At 40.3% G+C, this 18,867-nt stretch overlaps 1 protein-coding gene across 1 annotated transcript in view; it reads right to left on the minus strand.

Annotated features, from left to right (window-relative positions):
* LOC138322342 (uncharacterized) overlaps positions 1–18,867 on the minus strand; it is a 50,282-nt gene that overhangs the window by 28,704 nt on the left and 2,711 nt on the right. Inside the window, exons 2-4 of the mRNA XM_069266380.1 lie at positions 17,911–17,968; positions 17,369–17,594; positions 4,741–4,794 (exon numbers count right to left, since the gene is read on the minus strand). Of these exons, the coding sequence (XP_069122481.1) occupies positions 4,741–4,794; positions 17,369–17,594; positions 17,911–17,968 (338 nt within the window). The remainder of the gene's footprint in view (positions 1–4,740; positions 4,795–17,368; positions 17,595–17,910; positions 17,969–18,867) is intronic.

Raw genomic sequence — 18,867 nt, forward strand, 5'->3', positions numbered from 1 at the left:
AAAAATAAAAGACACCAAATTCATCAGAATGACATTCTGCATCGATGTGTAAAAAGAAATTTTGCAAAATCAAAAAAATAAAAATTTGTGAACTTTGACCCCATAGCGAACTTTTTTGTTTGACCTTTGACCTAATTGCTGTAATTGAATAAAAGTTAGTCTTTTATACGATTTACATAAAACATCAAAAATATTTGCTGTATCTTGAACGGTTTTTGAGTTGTGGCTGTTTTAAACTTTTTAGGTATGACGTTATGGCGGCCATCTTGGATTTTTGACCTACTTAAAAACGTTGCGGTCACCACTTCAACCCATGCCATACAATATAACAATAAGGCAATTGGCATACCTCTTACCATTTTGAAGATCTTTTGGACACAAAAAAGTGTAGAATAATTACTTACATAATATATACTAATAATAATAAAAATACTGTTAGAGGTATCTTCATAATTCCAACTGTTCCGAATTCAGAATTATTTTTTTAGTGTTCCAGCAAAATTAATGTATTTTATTTTTCTTACTTTTTGAGAAAATCAACTTTTTATGTACCTGTTCCCCCGATGCAAAAATTCCCTTGGAAGGTCTTTATCCCTACGGTGTTGATTCCGGTTGAAAACAAGCGTTCTGACGCCCTTCGAATTTGCGAATTCAAACTCAACAAAAGTAGCGGAACAATATCAATAAACCAGATATTTTCAGCACTAATATCGAGATTAACCAGGCATAGAACTCGATACCAGGTAATAAGAATTTCCTGTAACAGTTGCGATATGAAAATATTGCGATATGAGTAAATAAATGATTAATTTCTTTATTCTGATTACCATTTCTAAATTTGACGATTTGATCCCGAACATTCCAATGACGTAACTTTTTTGTCCTCTATGAGCCCGGGTGATTCGATCTTGCAAGCTGACGTTTTGAAGGATTGAATAAGCATTTATTTGTGGTATTATGGTGGCAATTTGCACTCATATACAGCTTAACATAGTTTTAAATAATAGTGTTACTTTATCGTGAAACATTTCATCATTTAAACGTCACTTTGACAAAATGAAAAAGAAACAGTAGGCCTACGTAGGCTACAATTTCAATCTTACAGCGTTTGTGGATACAGTGCTTCGTTTAGTAGATGAAATTCATGAAATATTGCACAAAAACATCATTAACATGCTTCTGAAACATATAATTAATGATTCGCATTGAATATGTTTGACATTGTGTGTAAAAAATCTCTTTGGGTCTTTCACCGTCGAAAACCGATGAAACCGCGGTACCACTGGGTTGCGAGCAACTATCGTGATTTTTTCTTCTTATTCATTAAAAAAGAAGCGATATTTGAAGACTTAAGACTATCTTTATTCCAAACAAATTCGGCAATAGCATAAATTCATTTTTTATATTTGAGTTGAATGCATCAAATCGGATCTGTTCCCGACATCGACTGTGCATTGTATTTTCATGCAACTTAGTAGAATTTTACGATGCATACGCAGTAGAAAGATATAATCTAAAAAAATTGCATTGTACAATTCCCCATTGCATATAACTTTGATATTCCACGGTATAAAATATAAACTGTCGTTTTCTCCGTATCAACGTAACACGAGCCTGTGCTTCGTCTCGGCGAAATCTAACTCATTCCTCTCAGGGGGTGTCTTCACCGACGTTCGAGCATTTCAGAAAAAAAATCAATAAAATAACAAAGATTATTGTATACCAGGTGTATTAAAGAACAACAAAAAACTTTGTGATTTGTGATCAATGTGTTATTATCATTTTTTCACTTTTCTTCATGCTGAAACAACAGCTACATGCACATTACATTTACAAATTTTTATATTTCCTATTAGGAAATACTAAATCATACATCATCAAAAAAATAACAATGTTATCTGCTTCTTATAAAAAAATCACTGTATATAAAAAAGCAGAAATCTGGCTTAGTGTTACCGTGCAGATCTTCTTATCTTTCGATTCTCACCACCGGTGGCATTTTTTTTTAATTTTTTTTTTTTATTTATTTTTTTTTTTTTGTAATATATCATGCAAACATGCCTATTCAAACTATTCACAAAATCTGGTGAGGGCTACATGTACATGTAGCTATTACTACAAAAATAAATAATTATATATCTGAGGATTTCCATCGGATACACCGTCAGTATCTTACAGTAGGCCAGGACGTATCCTTGAATAGGTCTGTTACAAGGACATATATCTCTCACTTATAAATCCTTGGTCTGTTAGTTTTATTTTGGTGTTGACACAGAAAGACGAGATAACTCCTGTCTCCTGGACATTAAAACAAATCATTTATTACATCTAGGCAAATACTAATTTGAAAATTTCATATAACGCCTGCAAGGAGACGTCCTAGGCTAGCGCTACCCACAATGCACTCGATAGTTGTCTTATACAAATGTATTATGTAACTTTTCATCGATAATTTGATCCAGATATATCTGTCTTCGACAATTATATTTAGAATTATGAATATGTGGAAGGAAAGCGTATACAAGATAAAAACAACCCATCTCAACTGCTATTCTGGGACCGTGAAATGTAATATTGGTCACCTCAGCCCAAGCACAGGGGCACGCAAATTATTCATCATGTAAAATAATTGCTATGTACGTCATGTCCACATGACTAAAAATTGCGAAAAATGAATTATATATTATGTAAATATCGGTTAGCTTGTAATAATAATAATAATAATAAAAAACAATAGGTCTTTTCACCACATGGTGAAAAGCCCTAATTAATGAAAAATAAGTCACAGGGGAAATTGTGTAACAAAAACGGTCATTTTTTTAGCTTCAAATGGGGAATTTTTAAATCTTCAGGGGAATTTTAGGCCTGAGGGGAATTCATTCCTTGAGGGGAAATTTACCCATTAACGGTAATAAATCAGAGCTAGATTGATCCCTGTCAAAATATAATATATATAATTATGGATAGCCTCAGGTCATTTTTTAAATAAAGATTCTACAAGGATAATATAATACCATATGTCCAAAGATAATTGTTTTAAAAAAGCTAGCTTCTTGATGAATATTAAAGAAATGCATGACGAATGGCTCCACTATATCTTTCTGAAGAACTCAACATTTAACTTTTGAGACATAACAATCGCAATATTGACCTGGGAGTGACGTCACAATACTGACTTGATGAGACTGAGTCGATATGCTATTTATTGCATTAGCCAATGAAAATGGATTGTATATATATCTAGACTACATGGTTAGCACTTATCTTATAATACAATTCATTTTGGTGTGAGACTGAGGAAAAACATGGTAGATTTACAGCAGGGCTTTTTCTCACTGCTTTGGGAATGGGGCCTGTGGCTTTGAATTTTGGGAAAATGTGCAACAAAACCAAGATTTGGGAAATTTATGAAATATGAAATAAAGCATAACAATAAAGATTTTTTATTTCCAGTGTAGTTTATGTACTTTTCTGAACCCAATTCACAAATATTTAAAGCCTTAACCAACTAAGTTCATGCAATATTTTTGGGTAATTTTTAAGAAACTTTGATTTTGGGAAATTTTAGGGTTGAATTGGGAAATTTTTTAGAGGCTTTGCCATGGGGAATGGGGCAGATTTTCAGCCCCAAATCATGCTGAAAAAAAGCCCTGTACAGTGAGACAAGTGTGATAGGTTTACAGTGAGACAGGTGTGATAGGTTTATAGTGAGACAGGTGTGATAGGTTTACAGTGAGATAGATGTGATAGGTTTACAGTGAGACAGGTGTGATAGGTTTACAGTGAGACAGGTGTGATAGGTTTACAGTGAGATAGATGTGATAGGTTTACAGTGAGACAGGTGTGATAGGTTTACAGTGAGACAGGTGTGGTAGGTTTACAGTGAGACAGGTGTGATAGGTTTACAGTGAGACAGGTGTGACAGGTTTACAGTGAGACAGGTGTGATAGGTTTACAGTTAGACAGGTGTGATAGGTTTACAATGAGACAGGTGTGATAGGTTTACAGTGAGACAGGTGTGATAGGTTTACAGTGAGACAGGTGTGATAGGTTTACAGTGAGACAGGTATAGTAGGTTTACAGTGAGACAGGTGTGATAGGTTTACAGTGAGACAGGTGTGATAGGTTTACAGTAAGACAGGTGTGATAGGTTTACAGTGAGACAGGTGAGATAGGTTTACAGTGAGACAGGTGTGATAGGTTTACAGTGAGACAGGTGTGATATACTTACAGTGAGACAGGTGTGGTAGGTTTACAGTGAGACAGGTGTGATAGGTTTACAGTGAGACAGGTGTGATAGGTTTACAGTGAGACAGGTGTGATAGGTTTACAGTGAGACAGGTGTGATAGGTTTACAGTGAGACAGGTGTGATAGGTTTACAGTGAGACAGGTGTGATAGGTTTACAGTGAGACAGGTGTGATAGATTTACAGTAAGACAGGTGTGATAGGTTTACAGTGAGACAGGTGTGATAGGTTTACAGTGAGACAGATGTGGTAGGTTTACAGTGAGACAGGTGTGATAGGTTTACAGTGAGACAGGTGTGATAGGTTTACAGTGAGACAGGTGTGATAGGTTTACAGTGAGACAGGTGTGATAGGTTTACAGTGAGCTAGGAGTGAAACTGAGTGAACTATCTGATTGATATAACAAAAGGATATATCTAAAGTCATGAAGTACTAAAAGAAATAATAATATGACTGTGTTGGAGAAGGAGAGCTACATCTAATACATCATTACCTTAACTTAAAGCCCTTCTTGTCTGGTATACGTTTACCTATCTCCCCACTCGGTCTGTTACACAACACACAGCAAAATATTCAAGTAATTACAAAATATCAAATAAACAAGAGGCCCAGAGGGCCTGTATCGCTCACCTGGTTTTTTGTTAGTAATTATCACAAGAATCTGACAATTAGAAAAATAAGCAAAATTGACTCCCAAAGTTTAATTTTGAATCACAACCATACAATGATGCTATTGATACCATACAAATATGCTATCCAATACATAGGTTCAGAGACAAAGTAATTTATATGAAAATAGTAGCCTAATTGACCTTTTTGACCTCGCATCTATTGCCGTTTAAGGCCCCAGGGGTCAGCCCTATCATTTGTACAATTTCAAATCCCAACCCTATAAGGATGCTACCATTGCATTATAAGTGCTCTTCCATTCTTAGTTGCAGAGAAGACGTCGTTTATATGGAAATAGCTAAATTGACCCCTTTTGACCCCACCCTTCAGGCTCCAGGGGGGGGTCAGCCCCATCATTTGCAAAATTTTGAATCCAAACCATATAAGGATGTAACCATTGCATTATGAGCGCAATCCCATGTTAAGTTGCAGAGAAAAAGTCATTTATATGGAAATTGACCACTTTTGACCCCGCCCCTCAGGCCCCCGGGGGTCAGGCCAATCATTTGCTCAATTTGGAATCCCCAGCCTACAAGGATGCTACCATTGCATTATTGGTGCTATACCATGCTTAGTTGCAGAGAAGAAGTCATTTATATGGAAATAGCCAAACTGACCCCTTTTGACCCCGCCCCTCAGGCCCCCCGGGGGTCAGCCCTATCATTTGCACAATTTTGAATCCCCACACTATAAGGATGCTACCATTGCATAATGTGTGCTATACCATGCTTAGTTGCAGAGAAGAAGTCATTTATATGGAAATAGCCAAATTGACCCCTTTTGACCCCGCCCCTCAGGCCCCCGGGGGGTCAGCCCTATCATTTGCACAATTTTGAATCCCCACCCTATAAGGATGCTACCATTGCATTATGGGTGCTATACCATACTTAGTTTCAGAGAAGAAGTCGTTTATATGGAAATAGCCAAATTGGCCCCTTTTGACCCCGCCCCTCAGGCCCCCGGGGGGTCAGCCCCATTATTTGTACAATTTTGAATCCCCACCCTATAAGGATGATATCATTGCATTATGGGTGCTATCCCATGCTTGGTTTCAGAGAAGAAGTCATTTATATGGAAATAGCCAAATTAACCCCTTTTGACCCCGCCCCTCAGCCCCCCCGGGAGTCAGCCCCATCATTTGTACAATTTTGAATCCCCACCCTATAACGATACTACAATTGCATTATGAGTGCTATCTCATGCTTAGTTTCAGAGAAGAAGTCATTTATATGGAAATAGCCAAATTGACCCCATTTGACCCCGCCCCCGGGGGTTCAGCCCCATCATTTGTACAATTTTGAATCCCCACCCTATAAGGATGCTACCATTGCATTATGGGTGCTATCCCATGCTTGGTTTTTGAGAAGAAGTCCTTTATATAGAAATAGCCAAATTGACCCCTTTTGGCCCCGCCCCTCAGGCCCCTGGGGGGGTCAGCCCCATCATTTGTACAATTTTCAGTTAGTAGCCCATAAGGATGCTACCAGTCAAATTTTATTGAAATCCGACCAGCAGTTATGGAGAAGAAGTCGATTGTTGCCGGACGCCGGACGCCGGACGCCGGACGCCGGACGCCAGACGCTGCGGTATCCCATAAGCTCACCTCGGTCCTTTGGACCAGGTGAGCTAATAAATATACACAGGTGTACAGGTAGGTGTGTACAGGTATTACAGAGGTGTACAATTATTACACAGGTGTACAGGTGTGTCATCTGATTATAATCAGAATATACAGGTGTGGGTTAATCAATATCAGAAAGGGCCCAGTACTGTGAAATCATTAATTTTCATAGGGGTTTAATTTTCGTGGATTTCGTTTTTTGACCCAAATCAACAAATTTACATCCCCACGAAAATATACATACCTATACCAATGTCATGTAAGTTTATGTGTTCATACATATATTACCACACTGCATAAGGTCTATTTCGGGGACAAGCATGACAAGTTCAAAGATAGTTTGCAGAATTTCATAGACTTCATCTACATGTACCAACAAATAATTGATAGAGTATATCATGACTGTATCAATGTGACACGATAATTTTTTCTTGGACACATCTGTAAAAACAATGGCTGAGTACCGACTCTTGTAATTGTAACTGTGTTGTGTGGTAGAGCTTAGTTCTGCTTGAGCGATCAGACAGTACAGGTGAACGTGTCGACATTGTATTTTAACAGAAATGTTTAAGGTCTTCTCCACGAATTGTAAGCCAACAAAATTTTAAAATTCTAGAATCCACGAAAATTGAGCCCAACGAAAATAAATGATTTCACAGTATCCTGTGTTAAACTCTGTACAATGTCAGAAAGGGGCCCAGTATCCTGTGGTAAACTCTGTACAATGTCAGAAAACAGCCCTTTATCCCGTGTTAAACTCTGTACAATGTAAGAAAAGGGCCCAGTATCCAGTGTTAAACTCAGTACAATGTCAGAAAAGGGCCCTGTATCCCACGTTAAACTCTTTACAATGTCAGAAAGGGGTCCGGTATCCCATGTTAAACTCTGTACAATGTCAGAAAGGGGCCCTGTATCCTGTGTTAAACACTATACAATGTCAGAAAGGGGCCCAGTATCCTGTGTTATACACTATACAATGTCAGAAAGGGGCCCAGTATCCTGTGTTATACACTATACAATGTCAGAAAGGGGCCCAGTATCCTGTGTTATACACTATACAATGTCAGAAAGGGGCCCAGTATCCTGTGTTATACACTATACAATGTCAGAAAGGGGCCCAGCATCCTGTGTTATACACTTTACAATATCAGAAAGAAGGGGCCCAGCATCCTGTGTTATACACTATACAATGTCAGAAAGGGGCCCAGCATCCTGTGTTATACACTATACAATGTCAGAAAGGGGCCCAGCAATCCTGTGTTATACACTATACAATGTCAGAAAGGGGCCCAGTATCCTGTGTTATACACTATACAATGTCAGAAAGGGGCCCAGCATCCTGTGTTATACACTATACAATGTCAGAAAGGGGCCCAGTATCCTGTGTTATACACTATACAATGTCAGAAAGGGGCCCAGTATCCTGTGTTATACACTATACAATGTCAGAAAGGGGCCCAGTATCCTGTGTTATACACTATACAATGTCAGAAAGGGGCCCAGCATCCTGTGTTATACACTATACAATGTCAGAAAGGGGCCCAGTATCCTGTGTTATACACTATACAATGTCAGAAAGGGGCCCAGCATCCTGTGTTATACACTATACAATATCAGAAAGGGGCCCATCTGTGTTATACACTATACAATGTCAGAAAGGGGCCCAGCATCCTGTGTTATACACTATACAATGTCAGAAAGGGGCCCAGCATCCTGTGTTATACACTATACAATGTCAGAAAGGGGCCCAGCATCCTGTGTTATACACTATACAATGTCAGAAAGGGGCCCAGCATCCTGTGTTATACACTATACAATGTCAGAAAGGGGCCCAGCATCCTGGTTATACACTTACAATGTCAGAAAGGGGCCCAGCATCCTGTGTTATACACTATACAATGTCAGAAAGGGGCCCAGCATCCTGTGTTATACACTATACAATGTCAGAAAGGGGCCCAGTATCCTGTGTTATACACTATACAATGTCAGAAAGGGGCCCAGCATCCTGTGTTATACACTATAAAATGTCAGAAAGGGGCCCAGCATCCTGTGTTATACACTATACAATATCAGAAAGGGGCCCAGTATCCTGTGTTATACACTATACAATGTCAGAAAGGGGCCCAGCATCCTGTGTTATACACTATACAATGTCAGAAAGGGGCCCGGCATCCTGTGTTATACACTATACAATGTCAGAAAGGGGCCCGCATCCTGTGTTAAACACTATACAATGTCAGAAAGGGGCCCAGCATCCTGTGTTATACACTATACAATGTCAGAAAGGGGCCCAGTATCCTGTGTTATACACTATACAATGTCAGAAAGGGGCCCAGTATCCTGTGTTATACACTATACAATATCAGAAAGGGGCCCAGTATCCTGTGTTATACACTATACAATATCAGAAAGGGGCCCGGTATCCTGTGTTATACACTATACAATGTTATACAGTCAAAAGAAAGGGGCCCAGTATCCTGTGTTATACACTATACAATGTCAGAAAGGGGCCCAGTATCCTGTGTTATACACTATACAATGTCAGAAAGGGGCCCAGTATCCTGTGTTATACACTATACAATGTCAGAAAGGGGCCCAGTATCCTGTGTTATACACTATACAATGTCAGAAAGGGGCCCAGTATCCTGTGTTATACACTATACAATGTCAGAAAGGGGCCCAGTATCCTGTGTTATACACTATACAATGTCAGAAAGGGGCCCAGTATCCTGTGTTATACACTATACAATGTCAGAAAGGGGCCCAGCATCCTGTGTTATACACTATACAATGTCAGAAAGGGGCCCACTATCCAGAAAGGGGACCAGCATCTGGTTATACACTATACAATGTCAGAAAGGGGCCCAGTATCCTGTGTTATACACTATACAATGTCAGAAAGGGGCCCAGCAATCCTGTGTTATACACTATACAATGTCAGAAAGGGGCCCAGTATCCTGTGTTATACACTTTACAATGTCAGAAAGGGGCCCAGGGTTTATACACTATACAATGTCAGAAAGGGGCCCAGTATCCTGTGTTATACACTATACAATGTCAGAAAGGGGCCCAGTATCCTGTGTTATACACTATACAATGTCAGAAAGGGGCCCAGTAGCATCCTGTGTTATACACTTTACAATTGTCAGAAAGGGGCCCAGCATCCTGTGTTATACACTGTACAATGGTCAGAAAGGGGCCCAGTATCCTGTGTTATACACTATACAAATCAGAAAGGGGCCCAGCATCCTGTGTTATTACACCATACAAATGTCCAGAAAGGGGCCCAGTATCCTTGTGTTATACACTATACAATGTCAGAAAGGGGCCCCAGTATCCTGTGTTATACACTTACAATGTCAGAAAGGGGGCCCAGCATCCTGTGTTATACACTTATACAATGGTCAGAAAGGGGCCCAGTATCCTTGTGTTATACACTATACAATGTCAGAAAGGGGCCCAGTATCCTGTGTTATACACTTATACAATATCAGAAAGGGGCCCAGCATCCTGTGTTATACACTTATATCAATGTCAGAAAGGGCCCAGTATCCTGTGTTATACACTATACAATGTCAGAAAGGGGCCCAGTATCCTGTGTTATACACTTTACAATATCAGAAAGGGGCCCAGTATCCTGTGTTATACACTTTACAATGTCAGAAAGGGGCCCAGCATCCTGTGTTATACACTATACAATGTCAGAAAGGGGCCCAGTATCCTGTGTTATACACCATACAATGTCAGAAAGGGGCCCAGCATCCTGTGTTATACACTTTACAATGTCAGAAAGGGGCCCAGTATCCTGTGTTATACACTATACAATGTCAGAAAGGGGCCCAGTATCTGTGTTATACACTATACAATGTCAGAAAGGGGCCCAGCATCCTGTGTTATACACTATACAATGTCAGAAAGGGGCCCAGTATCCTGTGTTATACACTATACAATGTCAGAAAGGGGCCCAGCATCCTGTGTTATACCACTATACAATGTCAGAAAGGGGCCCAGTTATCCTGTGTTAATACACTATACAATGTCAGAAAGGGGCCCAGCATCCTGTGTTATACACTATACAATGTCAGAAAGGGGCCCAGCATCCTGTGTTATACACTATACAATGTCAGAAAGGGGCCCAGTATCCTGTGTTATACACTATACAATGTCAGAAAGGGCCAGTATCCTGTGTTATACACTTTACAATGTCAGAAAGGGGCCCAGCATCCTGGTGTTATACACTTTACAATGTCATAAAGGGGCCCAGTATCCTGTGTACAATATCAGAACATCCTTGTGTTATAACACTATACAATGTCAGAAAGGGGCCCAGTATCCTGTGTTATACACTATACAATGTCAGAAAGGGGCCCAGTATCCTGTGTTATACACTATACAATGTCAGAAAGGGGCCCAGTATCCTGTGTTATACACTATACAATGTCAGAAAGGGGCCCAGCATCCTGTGTTATACACTATACAATGTCAGAAAGGGGCCCAGTATCCTGTGTTATACACTTTACAATGATCAGAAAGGGGCCAGCATCCTGTGTTATACACTATACAATGTCAGAAAGGGGCCCAGCATCCTGTTTTATACACTTTTACAATGTCAGAAAGGGGCCCAGTATCCTGTGTTATACACTATACAATGTCAGAAAGGGGCCCAGTATCCTCGTGTTATACACTATACAATGTCAGAAAGGGGCCCAGTATCCTGTGTTATACACTATACAATGTCAGAAAGGGGCCCAGCATCCTGTGTTATACACTTTACAATGTCAGAAAGGGGCCCAGTATCCTGTGTTATACACTATACAATGTCAGAAAGGGGCCCAGTATCCTGTGTTATACACTTTACAATGTCAGAAAGGGGCCCAGTAATCCTGTGTTATACACTATACAATGTCAGAAAGGGGCCCAGCATCCTGTGTTATACACTTTACAATGTCAGAAAGGGCCCAGTATCCTGTGTTTATACACTTTACAATGTCAGAAAGGGGCCCAGTATCCTGTGTTTTATACACTATACAATGTCAGAAAGGGGCCCAGTATCATGTGTTTTATACACCATACAATGTCAGAAAAGGGGCCCAGCATCAATGTGTTATACACTATACAATGTCAGAAAGGGGCCCAGTATCCTGTGTTATACACTTTACAATGTCAGAAAGGGGCCCAGTATCCTGTGTTATACACTATACAATGTCCAAATAAAAAAGGAAGAAGGGGCCCCAGTATCCTGTGTTTAAACTATACACTATAATACAATGTCAGAAATGGGGGCCCAGTATCCTGTGTTTATACACTATACAATGTCAGAAAGGGGCCCAGTATCCTGTGTTTATACAATGTCAGAAAGGGGGGGCCCCCAGTCAACTATACACCTTACAATGTCAGAAAGGGGCCCAGTATCCTGTGTTTATACACTATACTATACAATGAGTCAGTAAACTGGGGCCCTGCCAACATTATAGACATGTGAGGACGTATAGATTAAGGGGATCCAGTCATACAGGGGAAGCCCCGTATCTATCCAGTGTTTATACTAATACAAACTAACACTAAACACAATAACCCGGTTAAACTCTGTACAGCTGCCCCAGAATAGGGCAGTGTATAATACACTCTTTAAAATAACCGACACCCATTGGTGATATCCCTTGATAAAGCACCATAGCAATGTCCAGAAAGGGGCCCAGTATCCTGTTGTGTATACACTCAGTTAGACACTGGTACAGAAAGAGGCCCAGTATCGCACCTGTAAATACCCTAAAACATAACAGAATGGGCTCCAGTATCCTTTGTTATATACACCATACAATTTCAGAAAGGAATCCCATGTTATACACTATAAAACAATAATCAGAAAGGGGCCCAGTTATCCTGTGGTTAAACAAACATAAATACTTTTATACATTCAGTCAGAAAGGGGTTCCAGTAACCTGTGGTATACAACACCATACAACATTTGTCAGAAAGAAGGGGCCCAGCATCCTGTGTTATACACTATACAATGTCAGAAAAAGGGCCCATAAATCCAGTAAATCCTGTCAAAAACAGCCCCCCCCTTTATACACTCTATCAGAACAATGTCGAAAGAAATGGGGGCCTGTGTTTTATTATCAACCTATACAAATGTCGAGAAGAGAAATGGGGAACCATGAGTATCCTACCTGTGTTATACACTATACAATGTCATAGAAGGGGCCCAGCAGTCCTGTGATTTTATACCCCAAACAATGTCAGAAAGGGGCCCAGGCATCCGTGATTATACACCATAGCAGATGTCAGAAAGGGTGCCCAGCAACATGTGGTTTATAGCACCATACTATGTTGACTGAAAGGGGCCCAGCATCCTGTGTTAATACACTAGACAATGACAGGAAAGGGACCCAGTACCCATGTGATATACACTAAACAAATGACATAAAGGGGCCCAGCAACATGAGTTTATTGACACAAGACAAAGTCATAAAGGAGGGACCCAGTATCCCTGTTTTTATACACTTATTACAAATGTCAGTAAAGGGGCCCCTGCATCATGATGAAATAGATCACATACGAATGTCAGAAGGGTCCGCATCCAACCTTTGTTAAACACAAAACAATGTCAGAAAGCTGGGCCCAGCAACCTGTGATAAAACACTTTACATTAACCGAAAGGGGCCCAGAATACAGAGATATTCACTCAACGACATAACAAAATGGGCCCAGTGCTATCCTGTGTTTAATTCACTTTACTAATATCAGTAAGGGACCCGGCATCCTGTGATTATAACTACTGTAAAATATCAGATTAGGGTGCCCAGCTATTCATAGTAAATTCATCCATATCAAGTCAGATAAGTGGCCCAGAACCTGTAACTAATGATTGCCTCTCAGACTAAGTCTCTAAGTAATGACTGCCCTCTCAGACTAAGACTAATTGTCTCTAAGTCTCTAAGTAATGACTGCCCTCTCTCTAAGACTAAGTCTCTAAGTAATGACTGCCCTCTCAGACTAAGTCTCTAAGTAATGACTGCCCTCTTTGACTAAGTCTCTAAGTAATGACTGCACTCTCAGACTAAGTCTCTAAGTAAGACTGCCCTCTCAGACTAAGTCTCTAAGTAATGACTGCCCCTCTCAGACTAAGTCTCTAAGTAATGACTGCCCTCTCAGACTAAGTCTCTAAGTAATGACTGCCCTCTCAGACTAAGTCTCTAAGTAATGACTGCCCTCTCAGACTAAGTCTCTAAGTAATGATTGCCCTCTTTGACTAAGAATCTAAGTAATGACTGCCCTCTCAGACTAAGTCTCTAAGTAATGACTGCCCTCTTTGACTAAGAATTTAAGTAATGACTGCCCTCTCAGACTAAGTCTCTAAGTAATAACTGCCCTCTCAGACTAAGTCTCTAAGTAATGACTGCCCTCTCAGACTAAGTCTCTAAGTAATGATTGCCCTCTTTGACTAAGTCTCTAAGTAATGATTGCCCTCTCAGACTTAGTCTCTAAGTAATGATTACCCTCTCAGACTAAGTCTCTAAGTAATGACTGCCCTCTCAGACTAAGTCTCTAAGTAATGATTGCCCTCTCAGACTAAGTCTCTAAGTAATGACTGCCCTCTTTGACTAAGAATCTAAGCAATGACTGCCCTCTCAGACTAAGTCTCTAAGTAATGACTGCCCTCTCAGACTAAGTCTCTAAGTAATGACTGCCATCTTTGACTAAGTCTCTAAGTAATGACTGCCATCTTTGACTAAGTCTCTAAGTAATAACTGCCCTCTTTGACTAAGAATCTAAGCAATGACTGCCCTCTTTGACTAAGTCTCTAAGTAATGATTGCCCTCTTTGACTAAGTCTCTAAGTATTGACTGCCCTCTCAGACTAAGTCTCTAAGTAATGATTGCCCTCTTTGACTAAGAATCTAAGTAATAATTGCCCTCTCAGACTAAGTCTCTAAGTAATGACTGCCCTCTCAGACTAAGTCTCTACGTAATGACTGCCCTCTCAGACTAAGTCTCTAAGTAATAACTGCCCTCTCAGACTAAGTCTCTAAGTAATGACTGCCCTCTCAGACTAAGTCTCTAAGTAATGATTGCCCTCTTTGACTAAGTCTCTAAGTAATGATTGCCCTCTCAGACTTAGTCTCTAAGTAATGATTACCCTCTCAGACTAAGAATCTTAGTAATGACTGCCCTCTCAGACTAAGTCTCTAAGTAATTATTGCCCTCTCAGACTAAGTCTCTAAGTAATGACTGCCCTCTTTGACTAAAAATCTAAGCAATGACTGCCCTCTCAGACTAAGTCTCTAAGTAATGACTGCCCTCTCAGACTAAGTCTCTAAGTAATGACTGCCATCTTTGACTAAGTCTCTAAGTAATGACTGCCATCTTTGACTAAGTCTATAAGTAATAACTGCCCTCTTTGACTAAGAATCTAAGCAAATGACTGCCCTCTCAGACTAAGTCTCTAAGTAATGACTGCCCTCTTTGACTAAGTCTCTAAGTAATGACTGCCCTCTCAGACTAAGTCTCTAAGTAATGACTGCCCTCTTTGACTAAGAATCTAAGTAATGACTGCCCTCTCAGACTAAGTCTCTAAGTAATGACTGCCCTCTCAGACTAAGTCTCTAAGTAATGATTGCCCTCTTTGACTAAGTCTCTAAGTAATGACTGCCCTCTCAGACTAAGTCTCTAAGTAATGATTGCCCTCTCAGACTAAGAATCTAAGTAATGACTGCCCTCTCAGACTAAGTCTCTAAGTAATGATTGCCCTCTTTGACTAAGTCTCTAAGTAATGACTGCCCTCTCAGACTAAGTCTCTAAGTAATGACTGCCCTCTCAGACTAAGTCTCTAAGTAATGACTGCCCTCTTTGACTAAGTCTCTAAGTAATGACTGCCCTCTCACACTAAGTCTCTAAGTAATGACTGCCCTCTCAGACTAAGTCTCTAAGTAATGATTGCCCTCTTTGACTAAGTCTCTAAGCAATGACTGCCCTCTCAGACTAAGTCTCTAAGTAATGACTGCCCTCTCAGACTAAGTCTCTAAGTAATGACTGCCCTCTCAGACTAAGTCTCTAAGTAATGACTGCCCTCTCAGACTAAGTCTCTAAGTAATGACTGCCCTCTCAGACTAAGTCTCTAAGTAATGATTGCCCTCTTTGACTAAGAATCTAAGCAATGACTGCCCTCTCAGACTAAGTCTCTAAGTAATGACTGCCCTCTCAGACTAAGTCTCTAAGTAATGACTGCCCTCTCAGACTAAGTCTCTAAGTAATGATTGCCCTCTTTAACTAAGAATCTAAGCAATGACTGCCCTCTCAGACTAAGTCTCTAAGTAATGACTGCCCTCTCAGACTAAGTCTCTAAGTAATGACTGCCCTCTCAGACAAGTCTCTAAGCAAAGACTGCCCTCTCAGACTAAGTATCTAAGTAATGATTGCCCTCTCAGACTAAGTCTCTAAGTAATGATTGCCCTCTTTGACTAAGAATCTAAGCAATGACTGCCCTCTCAGACTAAGTCTCTAAGTAATGATTGCCCTCTCAGACTAAGTCTCTAAGTAATGATTGCCCTCTCAGACTAAGTCTCTAAGTAATGATTACCCTCTCAGACTAAGAATCTAAGTAATGACTGCCCTCTCAGACTAAGTCTCTAAGTAATGATTGCCCTCTTTGACTAAGTCTCTAAGTAATGACTGCCCTCTTTGACTAAGAATCTAAGTAATGACTGCCCTCTCAGACTAAGTCTCTAAGTAATGACTGCCCTCTCAGACTAAGTCTCTAAGTAATGACTGCCCTCTCAGACTAAGTCTCTAAGTAATGACTGCCCTCTCAGACTAAGTCTCTAAGTAATGATTGCCCTCTTTGACTAAGTCTCTAAGCAATGACTGCCCTCTCAGACTAAGTCTCTAAGTAATGACTGCCCTCTCAGACTAAGTCTCTAAGTAATGACTGCCCTCTCAGACTAAGTCTCTAAGTAATGATTTCCCTCTCAGACTAAGTCTCTAAGTAATGACTGCCCTCTCAGACTAAGTCTCTAAGTAATGACTGCCCTCTCAGACTAAGTCTCTAAGTAATGACTGCCCTCTCAGACTAAGTCTCTAAGTAATGATTGCCCTCTTTAACTAAGAATCTAAGCAATGACTGCCCTCTCAGACTAAGTCTCTAAGTAATGACTGCCCTCTCAGACAAGTCTCTAAGCAAAGACTGCCCTCTCAGACTAAGTCTCTAAGTAATCATTGCCCTCTCAGACTAAGTCTCTAAGTAATGATTACCCTCTTTGACTAAGAATCTAAGCAATGACTGCCCTCTCAGACTAAGTCTCTAAGTAATGATTGCCCTCTCAGACTAAGTCTCTAAGTAATGATTGCCCTCTCAGACTAAGTCTCTAAGCAATGATTACCCTCTTTGACTAAGAATCTAAGTAATGATTGCCCTCTCAGACTAAGTCTCTAAGTAATGATTGCCCTCTTTGACTAAGTCTCTAAGTAATGACTGCCTCTTTGACTAAGAATCTAAGCAATGACTGCCCTCTCAGACTAAGTCTCTAAGTAATGACTGCCCTCTCAGACTAAGTCTCTAAGTAATGACTGCCCTCTCAGACTAAGTCTCTAAGTAATGATTGCCCTCTCAGACTAAGTCTCTAAGTAATGACTGCCCTCTCAGACTAAGTCTCTAAGTAATGATTGCCCTCTTTGAATAAGAATCTAAGTAATAATTGCCCTCTCAGACTAATACCCTTGTTGTCAGCAACCCCTTTTTTTATTGCCAACACAAACCTGTTGGGGCCGCAGATTTCGACCGTGTCCCACTACGAAATTCTCCTGGTCCAATACTTTTAGGGCCCACACACTGTGTCTCACTTGTGTGTTGCCCAATACTTATACGGGCTGCAGATTTAGCCCGGGTCACAGAGCTCTGTTCCCGAATACTTCTAGGAGCAGCAGACTTTGACCGTGTTCCAGAAGCGTGCTCCCTAAGGAACACTTTGGCAAGTTGATTGAAAGATGGATCATTTCTCCATTTCAAGATTTCCAGGAGAAATTGGCTCCTTTTCTCGAGCTCTTCATCATCCACCACTGACATGTTAATCCCACAGGCCTAATTAATGTGTACCTTGGCATTAAAACTTAATTAAACCTGCCCTGTCTCAAATATCACCTCAGATTGACACAACCACAGACTTCTATTGTAGAAACAGAGGGGTGCCCTAAGGGGAAATCTCACAACAACACTTGACTACCATCTATATATTTCATTGTACATGATCACTAAAATAACTTAAAATTAATGACACTTTTTACAATGTCAATTTAATTTAAATATGATAGCTATAGGCTTTTAAAAAGAAATGAAAACTGGTTTTGTTCCCCCCTTTGAGAGCCCCGTACATACCGTTCCGAGACGCCTGTTTTTCTGGAGGTAGATTGTCTACGCTAAGGAATGGTTCCATCTGTAAAGACAAAGCTACTGATTACAACAATGCAAATGTTATTGATCTATTTGGTCACAGTTGAGTGAGCAACTACACACTATTTGGTCACAGTCGATTGAGCAACTACACACTATCTCTCACAAATCAAACACCTAGACATTTAAAGAAACAATGAACTTAGAGTTATGTGCATTGATGACATAAAGACATGTATGTAGCAGATAATAATGAAATCATTACAGAGAACACTAAAGTCAGGAAAAACCTCGAGAGATTGTAGACCCTACGGTGGTGTATCTCTCACAGAACCTAAAGAGATTGCAGACCTGACTGTGGTGTATCTCTACCAGAACCTAAAGGGATTGTAGACCTGCTGTGGTATATCTCTCACAGAACCTAAAGGGATTGTAGACCTGACTGTGGTATATCTCTCACAGAACCTAAAGGGATTATAGACCTGACTGTGGTGTATCTCTCTCAGAAACTAAAGGGATTGTAGACCTTACTGTGGTGTATCTCTCACAGAACCTAAAGGGATTGTAGACCTGACTGTGGTGTATCTCTACCAGAACCTAAAGGGATTGTAGACCTGCTGTGGTATATCTCTCACAGAACCTAAAGGGATTGTAGACCTGACTGTGGTGTATCTCTCACAGAACCTAAAGGGATTGTAGACCTGACTGTGGTGTATCTCTCACAGAACCTAAAGGGATTGTAGACCTGACTGTGGTGTATCTCTCACAGAACCTAAAGGGATTGTAGACCTGACTGTGGTGTATCTCTCACAGAACCTAAAGGGATTGTAGACCTGCTGTGGTATATCTCTCACAGAACCTAAAGGGATTGTAGACCTGACTGTGGTGTATCTCTCACAGAACCTAAAGGGATTGTAGACCTTACTGTGGTGTATCTCTCAC

This window comes from Argopecten irradians, chromosome 4 (assembly GCF_041381155.1).
Source record: "Argopecten irradians isolate NY chromosome 4, Ai_NY, whole genome shotgun sequence".
NCBI lineage: Eukaryota > Metazoa > Mollusca > Bivalvia > Pectinida > Pectinidae > Argopecten > Argopecten irradians.